This window comes from Ricinus communis, chromosome 10 (assembly GCF_019578655.1).
Source record: "Ricinus communis isolate WT05 ecotype wild-type chromosome 10, ASM1957865v1, whole genome shotgun sequence".
In the NCBI taxonomy this organism is placed as follows: Eukaryota; Viridiplantae; Streptophyta; class Magnoliopsida; order Malpighiales; family Euphorbiaceae; genus Ricinus; species Ricinus communis.
The window spans coordinates 8,627,847-8,640,896 of NC_063265.1; the positions used below are offsets into that span (position 1 = coordinate 8,627,847).

Here is a 13,050-nt window from a genome sequence, read left to right on the forward strand (position 1 = left end):
TAAACCTAGATATTATAAAATTAACATAACAAAAATTAGAAATATTGGATATATAAGTACGGTATTAAAACTAGCACCAGACTATTAGGCCGTTACCATAAATGCGATCATCTCCCTCTTTCCTCACCAACCAAAACCACCTACGGAAGATCAAATCCCTCTCTCTCAAATACACTCCCTTTCTCTCTCTAAAAAGTATATAAAATATATATATATATATAAGAATGGGCTTTGAAACGGAAAAGATCCACCGGCTGGCATCATCACCGACGGAGACGGCACTGATATTCACCTATGGAACATTAAAGAAAGGCTTTTCAAATCACGGATTAATGCAGGATCTGATGCGAACCGGAGACGCCGTATATAAAGGCATACACCGAACCGTAGACAAGTATCCTCTTGTTTGTGGACCTTACAGAGTTCCGTTCCTCCTCAATCTTCCCGGTGCCTCCGGATCTCACCGCGTAACCGGCGAGTTGTACGCCGTGACGCAGCGAGGACTGTCTAGGCTAGATGAGCTGGAAGGGATAACTCGGTACCATTACGAGAGGCTGCCGATTACGGTGGCGCCGGTGAAGGAAGATGGAGATGCGGTGGTGGAGGTGGAAGCGTACTTTGCGCATAGGAGTTATGAGATGGAGATGTGGAAAAGGAATGGGAAGAGAGGGTTTGGAGTTTACGGTGAGATAGAAGCGAAAGGTTATGTGAAGAGAAAAGACCGGCCACAGAATCTGACTTTTCTGGAACAGATTCATGTTTTCGTATCTTCTATTGATAATAATTGATGTACAGTAATTATTTTTACCTGTCTGTGTCATTTCTCCGATTGCAAATGTCTCTTTTTCTTTGATGTTTTGCAATTGGAAGTTTTATGTAAAATAAATTTAACAAGCTTTTTCTTTCTAATAAAAAAAATGGTCTTTCTTACTATAATTTGAGTCGAGATTGAGTGGGAGAAGAGGGATGACAGAGGGACTCGAACTCTGTAGCTCAAATGGAGAAATACCTTTCCCATCAAAGTGCATTTAGTATTCTTCAATTTACTTATAATAATTAAAAAAATAATTAGTATTTATTCTATTATCTATAGGAATGTGAAAAGAAAAAGAATGGAATTGGGATCTTTCTGATTATTATCTATTTATATATCTCACTAGAAGTTTATCATTTTTATGGTTAGAGCTGCGAAACTTTTAAGTTCTAAGTATTCATAATAATGGTGGAACACAATAATGATAAATAGAACACATGAATAAGATATTATGAAATATTAATGTTATGTTAACGCTAATTTTAATATTATATTAACACTAATTTTATCCATGTGCTTAGAGAATAGAAAATTAGTTAGAGATATTAATGAAGTAGAACATATAATGTTTGTCCCATATCATATTACAGTTGAGAGTTTTGAACTATTACTGTGTGTATACAAAGTACCCTCGATAATAATCAGAAATGGCATGTTGATAAAAAGAAAGTAGTACTAGCGATCATCATTTTCTGGAAGCAAGTGATACATGCCATTGATGGATGGTCCAGCTAAGAGTATAAAAGGCTGGCCCTTCCTGTAATCATCAATCATGACAATGAGTGTGATCTATAGACGGTACATTTCAGAATTTTGGATTCTTATACTTGGATAGCCTTATCTTATCTGGGAATTTAGTTCCATTCAGAATTCTCTTTTCATCATGTGATTCAAAAAAATAATAATTTTAAAAAGAAAATCTCCTTTATGATGTGCAATTTTCTTATCATACACTCTGCTTGTGCAATTTGAATTATGTATTTTTCTAAGTTACCCTTACAGAAAATCAAATTTAATACCATTGTTTACAATCACTTCAATTGATTTGATTGTCGCTTTCCATTTAATTGTAGTAACTTTAAAGTCACTGCCAATATATACTGTGAAAAATGTCCATGTTAAAGTTAATCACTAGCAGACAACACAAGGAATGCTACTCTACTAAGTAACTAAAAGTGACGACAAAATACAAGTATATTTTACAGTCATCTAATTGCTTTTGCACATTGACATTTTGTTCTAAAGATAATGTATCTGGACATTTTACTTAGCAACTACTCTAATGATGGTTAAAAAAAAGGTTTTTCCTATTATTAAAGAGAATTATTGTATTTGTTAGAATATTATTATGATATTTTATCATTATGAATGTATTTTTTAACCGGTTTATATTATTTCTATGTCTATTAATTAACAATGTGAATCATAGAGTATTTTTGTCAAAAAAATACCATATGTTTATGAAAAAATAAATCAAACTACAAACAACGTATTTATACTCTCCTATATTGAATGATGACAAAAAGCTAATTGATTTATATGAAAAAAGAAAAAAAAAAAAACAAGCATATAATATAATTAGGAAATAGTTTGGTCTTTCAGGAAAAGAAAAAGAAGGAAATACTTTGGTTGATGTTTTTATTATTAAAATCTGAGAGCTTACGACCCATTAAAAATTGATGACACCATTATCACTTTTATGAAGAAAGTGCACGAATTGAAAAGAATGCTGCTAAACGGATTAGTTTAGAAAATGAGATGTAAAATCATCAAAAAAATATTTAATGATTTTAGACGCAATAGAATAAAAGAAATCGTCACATAAAATGCATATGTTACCGTTAAAAATCTTATCATTTTACTTTAATATCCAATTACCAGCGCCAAAATCTATTTCTCTAATCTAGATTTAATAAAAAGATCATTGAAAACTAAAGAACTTAATTTCAACAGTTAGATAGTTAATTCAATTTAATTTTTGGGTTATTTTAAAACTAGTATAAGGTGAATAATTTTAAAGTTTTCCAAACAAAATCAAAATCTAAACTAATTTTAGTTTCTCTTCTACTTTCTTTAACAACATAAATTTCTTATTCAATAGATGGTATATATAATAACTGACAGAGAAATCAATTAATGGAGGAGATATTTAGGTTTAGTGAAGACGATAGTTTGATATAAGATGGTGATGGAAGCTATAGTAATCCGGATGCAATGAGCAATGAAGGAGGAGGAGAAGACAAAAGTACTGGCTATGCAGGAAAAAATGCACATGTTGCCGATTCTAAAAAAGATGAAATACAATATAATTTCGTTAAAGATTTAATGACTCAATGAGTTAATTGTTATTTCACAAATAAAAAAAATACAAACACAAAGAAGAATTAAAAAAAAAGATCATATATATTGAAGACCATAGAAAATTTGGTGACAAAGAGGAAGAGAAAAAGAAAAAGAAAAGAGAGAGTGGGTAAGAACAAAAAAACTCAAAGAGAGAGATAGAGAAAGAGAAAATTAAACAAGAAGGTAAATGAGCAATGCAGGAGAGGAGAGGCGAAGACGAATATATTCGCTATGCAACAGAAGATGCACAGGTTACCGATTCTAAAAAAGAAGAATTAAAATATGATTTTGTTGAAGATTTAAATAACTCAATGAGTTAATTGCAGATTCATAAGTAAACTAGAAAAATGTAAACACATAGAAAAATTAGAAAAAAATCATATATATTGAATAACATATAAATTTGGTGATCAAAAGAAGGAGAGAAAGTGAAGAGAGAATGGGTAAGAATATTTAAAAAAAAAACTCAAAAAGAGAAGTGGAAAGAAAAAAAAAATTAAAACAAGAGGACAAGGGAAAGAGAGAATAGAGATGTTGAGTAAGTGAGAAAGTGAAAATTCAGAGTCTCCCAACAGTAGCATTAATTAAGAGAGAGACAATTTATTATTTTTAAATTTTAAACTTTACAATAAATTATAAAAATCAAATTTCATCATATTACCACTATCATATATGACTCCACAGAGAATCAAAAAAACTTTACCTTTCCGAGTGTACCCTTAAAAAAGAGCAGCAATATTGAATATGGCAGTTGCTGGAACAATAAGAAATCAAGTTATATAATAATACTATAATATTTAATGCGTGTGAGTGTATATTCCACACGATTCGAAGGGATGATGCAGTAGGCTGGCAGTATCTATGAAAATCCTGGTTGATCTTTCAACTGCTGATGAATGATGAGTGGCAATTATTGAACACTATACTATTGATTTCTATTTCTTAATTTATGGTCTCTCCAAAGTATTGGTTGGTTGTGTTTACAATCATAGCTTAATAATGATACAATAATATACAATGATAATGTGGCCTTTTTTGCCTCATTTGGACGACGGAGTGCATTTAAAGTTATAGAATTATCAAAGATTCCTTGGAATTCAGGAAATTTTTATATTAATATTAATTTCTTTTTCCTTTTTTTTTCGTAAGAATTTCTATGACCTGTAATTTTGCAGTTAATAATATTTCTTGTATTATAAAACTCATAATCTTTGTTATTGTCCCAAACAAAAATGAGTCTTCAAGGATGTGCCAATTATATCACAAACAAAAATGACCCTTCAAGGATGTGCCAATCTCCTTTACAAGAGCAGAAGTTGGCAAGTTTTACCCAAAAAGATCATAAGGATTCTTAATTCTAATTTATGATTTAAGTTATACAAAACAAGGTTCCTATCATCATCATCATCATCATTATCATAATAATAATAATAACAATAATAATTATAATAATATTATTATTATTATAACAAATTCTTCCACTAGTTTGCTCTTTTATTAAATAAAAGCACAATAAAAAGAATATAAATCCTGATATCACCCCAGAGCATAATTTGAGAAAGAAAATGTTATTAACAATGGTCAAAGAGACATTTGCCATTTGAGATCAACTTCAGCCTTTCATTTCTAGCTGACATAACTCAAGCTTAAAGTTCAATCATTTGCTTAAGACAGTCATTAAACATAATTAAAAACAAAAGGTATTGTCATTCAAGTAATAAAATATTTTTAAAAATTAGGATTCAAAATGATAAAATTTAAATTATAATATATTGTGTATACGAAAGAGATGTACTTTATTATTAGTAAATAAATTTATTTTGATTTTTATTTATTAAAAAATAATATAAAATTAATTTAATTTGTTAAATAGATAACAAACTACTAGATTGAAAAAAATTAATAAAATAAACTAATAAAAAGTAATTATTTAAGGAAGTGTTTCAAAAGAGAGTGCTGCTAACATTCGTCGTTGAGCCAAATGAACTCAATAAAGATGTTAATTAATTTCCATGCAGCTTTCTGAGTAATAAACCTATAAATTATCAGAGGAATAAAACAATTAAATGAATCGACTTACAAAATAAATTGATACTTGCCACTGATTAGGCCTTGGCCTTTAGATTCTCAAAAGGGTACTCCATTTTTATTTATTTTTTTTCCGTTGCCAACATCAGGTTTCAGGGTTTGTCATCAAATACTAATTAGAGACAATTTTGGTAAGTTAATTTCAACGGCAATAGTTTGCATCTAATACCTGATGACATTTATTGAGCACCTAACCCTTTAACATTTATTATAATAGTGACTGACGAAAGAAGAGATTCCAATTAATTAATTTTCTCATATTTTTATAATTAAATCATTAATCAGACAACTCTATAATGACCGAAATTAAAATACTTAATTCATGAATTTATAAGAGAAATAAATAATTTAGTGCATATATATTGTCAAAATTCTCTCTTTTTGTGGTTATGTTTTTTTGTTTATTATCTGTACAGATGCACTTTTATTTTGCTTGATTTTTTAGTGACTGTTGTTGGTCAATCTTGGTCTGCACCTGCGTTGTCCTAATTCTTCACCGATGAGAACACTTTGGGGCGATATCTGTGGATGGAGGAGAGCCGGGAAAGTATGGAAAATGGCAGATTAGGAGGCGATGGTAATATTATGGTTTGTTTCTTGGGTTGGAATAAGGTGGCCAGTGGTGGTGATTTTAGCTCCGGCTGGTGAAGAAATCTATTTGTTTACAATCGGTTCTCAGACCTCACAATTCCCTTGTGCTGCAATGTGCTATTTTATGGAAAGAGTGTGGTGTATGAATCTTCTTCTTTAGGTCTAGAGATTCTGGTTGCAGAGAGTGTCGTGAGAGTATCGGCTGTGGCTCTTACTGACAGTGGCCTAGATGTAATAAAGAATTGGAAAAAAAAATATAAAAATTTGATTATGTGAATTAATCTTTTGACACAAGATTCTGCCATTTTTTTGATAATACTGTAATATTATTGTATTCAAATTCATTATCACCGTCGTTGATAGTTTTGGCCATTTTGAAAAAGTTTGTTTGCTATAAAATCAGTGTTATAGAAAATATGGAGTAGGTGGGTGGCATGGCATCCATGCAATTTCCATTAATTTCAGTTCTTGAAGAGGTGCGTGGAAAATGGCATTCTTTCTTGCAATATAGTCCTTGGCTTTGTCAAAAGGTCAGCTTCATGGTTTTTATATTTATGTGGCATGGAATGAAACTCAAGCCGAAACATGTATTATTCGAAAATTAATTAAAGTTCTATTGAGGATTTTTGATTTATAGAAGACCATATTTAGAGAAGGAAAAAGTCTATTCCTACAAAGACTTGCACGAAACGCTCCATAAATTGGTTTAATATATTTATTCAAAAGTAATTTAGTTAATTCTAAATTCTATATTCCCACAAGTCAAGCGTCTAAACTTTTTTTTTTCTCATCCAATTACTTGAATTTTCTCTCGTTCATGTAAAATTTTATGTGGAGAGGTCAAATGTCTAATTTTCCCTCATTGATATAAAATTCCATAAAATCTTATAAACTTTATTCCTGTGACATTTAGGGAACTATTATTATATAGTTTAAAGGCCTAAAACTACGTACAAGGACAGGTCAATAGGGTTCATGCCTGATGAAAAGCCAAACACATATATACTTTTTTGGAAAAATAAGAATTCACAGGGCTAACCAAATAAACGGTTATACATGAAATACGCACTACAAAGAAAGCAACAAAATCAGACAAGTATGACTGCCGTGTAATTATCTCTACCTAAGCTGTTCACGAAATGTTACATACAAAATGGAGGAGCATATTGTTATGTATGGCGTAACAAGTTCGCACCACTGACAAGGGATTCACATTCGTATGCATAATAATTCTACAAACAGCTCCATCCCCATCTTCAGATTCAGAAAAAAAAAAATTATTCCTACACTTGCTCTTGCAACATAGCATACGCGCATCGATAGCTCCATCCATCCTTCAATTAATATAGCATGTCAGTAGATAGAATGGAATATACGATTTAAATTTGCCAAAGCTCGAGTATTAACAGGTGTAACATTAGAAATGGAATTTACAAAAGGTTAGTATTTTCAACCAATACCTTATTTATCTGCATATTCACTGGTATCAGTCAGTTGATGCGTCCTGCAATTTTATAAAGATCCATGAATACAGATATGAAAGTTTCTTTTGGCATTTATTTTGGCTCTCATCTCTACCTGTTAAAGATGGCTCCATGAAAAAGTAAAATGTTTTTACCAAGTCAGAGAAGCTTTAGGTTGATTTTGGAATAATGTTTTAGACAATGAAAGAAGTAGAGGGAGAAGGGTGGAGAACCTCAGTCCAAAACCCTGCTCCAGAAAACTTTTAAGAAGAAATATGAACACAGGGTTATCGTCCAACAAAGAATGGACTCCGCAATAGGTTTCTACCACACTGAGAACCTAAGTTTTGGATTTGAATCCAATACCCATCTATAGCAAGATTATTTTTTTTAACTCGGACTCATCCTATAGCAAACATTAGAAGTAATGTCAATTTAGCCAGCAAAAGCAACAAATTACTATTATTTGAGCGACTTCAACCCCCATACCACTCTACTTCTTGCATGTCATAATTTGACTCTGGGAATATAGAAAGGCTAAAGACCTGTTTACGTATAGAGAATTTTTTCCATTTCCATTTTCTAGTTTTACAGAAAAAATGAAATTTTTTTATTTTCATAGAATATTTGTAAAATATGTTTACTTTATAAAAGACATTTTGTTTTCTATTTAGGTAACATTTTAAGTATAAATGGTAGATTTGGAATAAATGAAGTGAAAACTCTTTGTTTTCGTTATATAAAGAAAAATATAGAAAACATGTTAAACTTGTTTTCAAAAGTTTTTCAAAGTTTAGTTATAATTTTGAAAACATAAAAAACTGTTTTCTATTTTCATTATAGAAAAATAGTAAAAACAAACACAAAGTTCTATTTTCTATTTTTATTTGAAAAGTTTTCCAGAAAACTCACATAGTTTTCTATAAGTAAACAGGCCCTAAGCATTTTCTAGCTAGTTTCTAATTTTCCTGTGGAAATAATGGGTTTTGGCACTAGAGGTCAAATACATAAAAGCTGTTCCCAGCAAGGGAGATAAACCAAAAAAGTAGATAAAAACTTTAAATAAATTATTCCAGGAACGTGATTGTTGTATAAATCCAGAAAAAAGAGAAAAAATGGCATACTAAAGTTGATTGATGAAGCACCATCTTTTTTCTCTCTAACAGATTGCTGGACTAACAGACTAGGGCTATCAGTAATTTATACATTTTGGTTGATTGAAGAGAAGGAATTGGGGTCACTGTAAACCAACCAACAATGCATTTTGTTGGTCATATAAGGAGTACTATCCTGCTTCTCCTTTAAAAGAGATTGTTTTTCCTTCAGATGGGAAACAAGGCTAACACATCTTTTCTTATTTTATGTTTTTAAGCTATCCATTCCTTTGATAAAAATTTCTTTGGAGCGGAAAACTTTCCCTTTCAATTCCTTAAAGGAATCGGAATGGACCCCCCCACTTTGGAGATCCGAAAGAAGGGTAGTCAGTTTCTCCAGGGATTGTTCTCCCGTGGAGGTGCGGGGATTGTCGAGGGCCCGGGCTCCCCGTCCCATCCAATCTCCTTCTGGATGAAGGCCCAACATGACCCTGACAATCTCGACCTTGACCTCGAATAGGTCTTCGGCCTCCATTCGGGCCTGACTTAGTTCAAAGTAGGCTGCAAATAGACTGGATTAGGTTTCACAAGATCTCCTCGTCCTCGGTCAAGAAGTGGAACCATTCGAGTGTGCATCATATCAAGGTGATGGGCCAGGCAGCAATGCTAGGTTCGAGGAAGAGACCAGTAGGTTTGGAAAGCCTGTCGATCCATCCTGATTAACTTACGCTATTTCTGACTAGAGAGAGGACTGAGATCGGAGAGGAGCAGCTCTTTTCTTTTTAATAAAAAAAATAAAGAAAATAAAAACCAATACCGACAGCACTCCCCAAAGTTACAATAGGAACACAAAAAGCACCAAAAAGTCCCGGAAATAAAGCTTTATTTTTTATGGTGCCAGAGGAAGATTCTTAAGAACACAAAAAGAAATTTTACAAATTTTCGTTGTATTATAATTCCATATTAAAATGCCATGAATGCAACAGAAAAGAAATTATATCTTTTTGCATTTTAACTAATTCCATATCAAAATGCAAATAGCTCATTCTAGTCATTTAACAAGAAAGTAAGAACCCTTTTAAGCTAAGACATTCCCAAAAGTCATGAAAGGCTTACCACATTGATGTATGACTGATACCAAGCCCATTGCAGGTAAGTATCATTCCTTTAAATCTAGCAAGATATTCCTGCATTGTTAAGACTCCCAGATAAGCATAAAAAAGTAATGCCAATAGAACCTTGGCATTAACTCAAAGAATTATACTTTGCAATCAAAACTGGTAACATCATGAAGTCCTTACCCCCAACGTGTACTTATCTATCTCATATATTCCAGTAAAATCATAGTCAGAGCGCTTAGCTGGATCACTCAACACTGCAGAAGAAAAAAGTAATATACGAATGAGAAAAGTCTGTCAAATACCACTCTATATTACCTATATACATTTATACTGTGCCATTCAATATTGTGAAGCCCTTAAAATGTTGGATGTGGCCAACAAGGAAATTTCATTCATATCAGGGTGTCATCCTCCTTTCTGCCTAAGTTAATTTATTAAAAATTACAAAGAAATATGTTCTACCTCTATAAAGATTAGAAATAGGAACCTAGAAGCCTTCCCTTGCATCTAAGGTATACTTATATATACCATTCATACTGTTGAAAGAAAGAATAGATGATATGATACATTGATTTACAATAACAGCAATTAATGTAAATGGGGCAAAGCAATATACATCATATAAAATAAAAACTGAAATTTCATGCTTATCATGTATAAAAGTTACCTCCATACGCTTCATTGATCTCTTGAAATTTTGCAGTAACAGCACTATCACCCTGGTGCTTGTCAGGATGCCACTTCTGCAGATAAAGGAAAAATCATGAAATGTTTCTATTAACCTGAGAGTACTAAATGAGAAAAATATTTCAACTGGTAAATGTAAAAGCTCACATAAGAAGTTGTTCATAGCAGATGCACCACTAACCAGCGCAAGCTTTAGATAATTAAATCTTATCTTCTCATCTGTTGCATCATAATCGACCTCCAAAATCTTGTAGTAATCCTAAATAGAGCAAGAGTTTTCTCATGAGTTGTCAATGAAGCTAGAACACAGTGGAAAACACAAACTGAAATCTCCATAAATAGAAGTTTGTGAATTTGTGCAGCATGTAAAAGTGCATTTGCAAATTAAGATTTCAGAGATTCAACCCAATTCTTCAGTAAATTTTCTGTGACAGAAATAAACCAGATAGCATGGTTGATCAATAACTAATGCATTTAATTGAAAATTGATAAAAAGCAGATAGCCAGTTGTAAAAGAAATTCATGCATTTCTCTTTCAGCATTTGATCATTTCCTTCATTTTCTTTTTATTTGGTTCATCTATTTCATTCCCCTAAATCTTTTTGACAAGATAATTTTCCAGTGCCAAATTTTATATGGATAACATCTTGTAGAAAATTATTTAATACAAGTAAATAACTATGCCATTCAAAAGTCACCACCTTCATCCACAATGCTCCTATAACTCCAGCATTAGATCGTCTTATATACCATAAAAGTGAATAAAATGCAAGTCAAGCGCAGAACCCAACTGGTAAACCAAAGGAACAGGACCAACACTTTGGTAAGAACTACAAATGGGCTGGAACAGCAAAGCAAGTTTTTAGCCAATTCTTCCTAACTAAAACTCCCTAAACATTCTCCACTCATTATCCTAAAACCCATAGGTCCACTATGCCACTCTTTCTCAAAATTGCATTACATCATATGCTTTCCAACTTCATCGTGTATTCTAGCTAGAGAACAGCACCAACCAATAAAACAAGCATAGGAACCAGTTTTCAGGAAAATAAGATATGATTTTATTTAAACAGAAGTAATGCTTTAAAAAAAGTCATTCCTATGAAGTATCAGAGCTAGCTGCCAATCAATTTATATTTTTGGCTAGGCCAAACTAGAAATATTCCATGTACTTTACAGTGATAAATCTAGAGGAGCAATCAAACTGCATAAACCAATCTCAAATACAATAATGTAGATGAAGATGTACTGCATGAAAACACAAGTCCAACGCCATATCAAACAGACTGATTGAGCTTTATTAGAGTTTGTAACCCAACTATGCTTAAGATCCAATATGTGACCAAAGAACTGGCATCACTATTTGAATTATGCGAAGGTATTACGAAAATAAAGAAAAACAGATGCGAAAGACAGAATGGGGAAGTAGCATATCCTATGGAGTAAAACTCTCACAGTATAGCATCTCTTTTCTTGGATGCATACCAATATTCATAATACAAAAGACATAAAACATGCCTCATAGGGCCCTGAGAATGTGATTCAAGTAATTGCGTTATTGTTGATATAAAGCAATACCAAAATTGTCAAAATGATAGGCTTGAAACCAAAATGTTGAGAATACTAGAATTCTGCAATCTTTCATATAACACAAACATTTTAACCATAAACTCTATATGATTGGTTCCACACACAAATCAAAATTCTAGTTTCATGTTTCTCAATGTTCCAATATCTAAAAGATGACAAGCTCAACCTAAATAATCTGAACTCCAAGCTTGAATCCGCTTAAGCAGGTTCTCTTTAACAAGCCTTCTAATATATTCTGTAACTTAAAATCATTAATTATATTCTTTTCTGCAGCTTCTGAGCAGCCAAACTGAAAGTATATGTCCCCAAAGACTACACCTTTGTACTTAAAACAAAGTTCCACATTGTAAACAAAAACAATATCCTACAATACATTTTATATAATTAATAATCTTGTAATTCTTCAAGTAAAAATGCACCTACTAGGAGTAAAATAAGCAAAAGCTGCCAACAACACCTACAGCAACTGAATTCCATTCCTATACACGTGAAAAGAATGCCAACAGCCCCAATTTAAGCTCAATCATTCGTAGGAAATATTAATTCTATCCGGCCCCACATCCATGGAAAAAAAAACAGTTAACACCCAAATTCTTTTCTTATAAATTTCCTTCCCTTTCTCAAAACCCGCATATAAATGATTGGAAAACTGAAACCCAGATAAAAAGAACTCCAAATTTCAACTGGGTTGATAACAAATCATCATCATCAGTTGCAGGAACTAAAAAAAGAATAAAATCTTTAGAAAAAGAGAAAAATAGTAAAAGGAAATAAAAAAGATGTGAGGTTAAATTCGTGCACCTTTTGGGTGGTTTTCTCATTGCCTTCCATCTGCAATTCTGATTATTGGTTTGGCCTCATTCATTTCATTTCATTAAAAGAAAAAACACCAAGAGGATATTTTGCTTGATTCTTCTTGAAATATATGAACTAGTTTTTTTAGTTTTGACACTTATTTCCAAATCATAAACCAAAATAAATAAATAAAGGAAAATCTGGGTTTCGTTTGTGTGGTGGAATTTGGAATACTGCAGGGTAAAATGGAGATGAAAGGTTCTGTGGATGCCACAACAACTGTTATCAGATTTTGGGATTTTTATTTTTATTTTTTCTAATTTTCAGTCCATTTGGTTGAACTTTTGTTAGGGGAATTTTTTCTGCTCTTATCTGTTAGTCATCACGTCATGGCACGTGTGCACGTGGGAAAACTTACGGTACCTTGTTTGGGGAGAAGGGTAAGGAGGAAGGAAGAATTTGAG

General features: G+C 32.1%; 2 protein-coding genes across 3 annotated transcripts; one reads left to right on the plus strand and one right to left on the minus strand.

Annotated features, from left to right (window-relative positions):
• Positions 1 to 933, plus strand: LOC8280510 (putative gamma-glutamylcyclotransferase At3g02910). The gene has a single exon (XM_002520029.4). The coding sequence runs from the start codon at positions 225 to 227 to the stop codon at positions 786 to 788; it is 564 nt and encodes a 187-aa protein (XP_002520075.2). The 5' UTR covers positions 1 to 224; the 3' UTR covers positions 789 to 933.
• Positions 934 to 6,816: 5,883 nt separating this feature from the next.
• LOC8280512 (dnAJ-like protein slr0093) lies at positions 6,817 to 13,042 on the minus strand. Of its 2 annotated transcripts, none has more exons than XR_007214344.1 (7): positions 12,593 to 13,042; positions 10,383 to 10,460; positions 10,182 to 10,257; positions 9,695 to 9,768; positions 9,510 to 9,580; positions 7,297 to 7,414; positions 6,817 to 7,170 (listed from the first exon to the last, which is right to left on the minus strand). XR_007214344.1 is itself a non-coding variant. In XM_015719664.3 (7 exons), exons 1-6 carry the CDS (start codon positions 12,620 to 12,622, stop codon positions 7,298 to 7,300), a joined length of 372 nt encoding a protein of 123 aa, XP_015575150.1. In that variant the 5' UTR covers positions 12,623 to 13,015; the 3' UTR covers positions 6,817 to 7,170; position 7,297. The 2 variants fall into 2 exon arrangements, 1 of the variants encoding a protein (XP_015575150.1); XM_015719664.3 differs by having other exon boundaries at positions 7,297 to 7,340; positions 12,593 to 13,015.
• Positions 13,043 to 13,050: the final 8 nt, after the last annotated feature.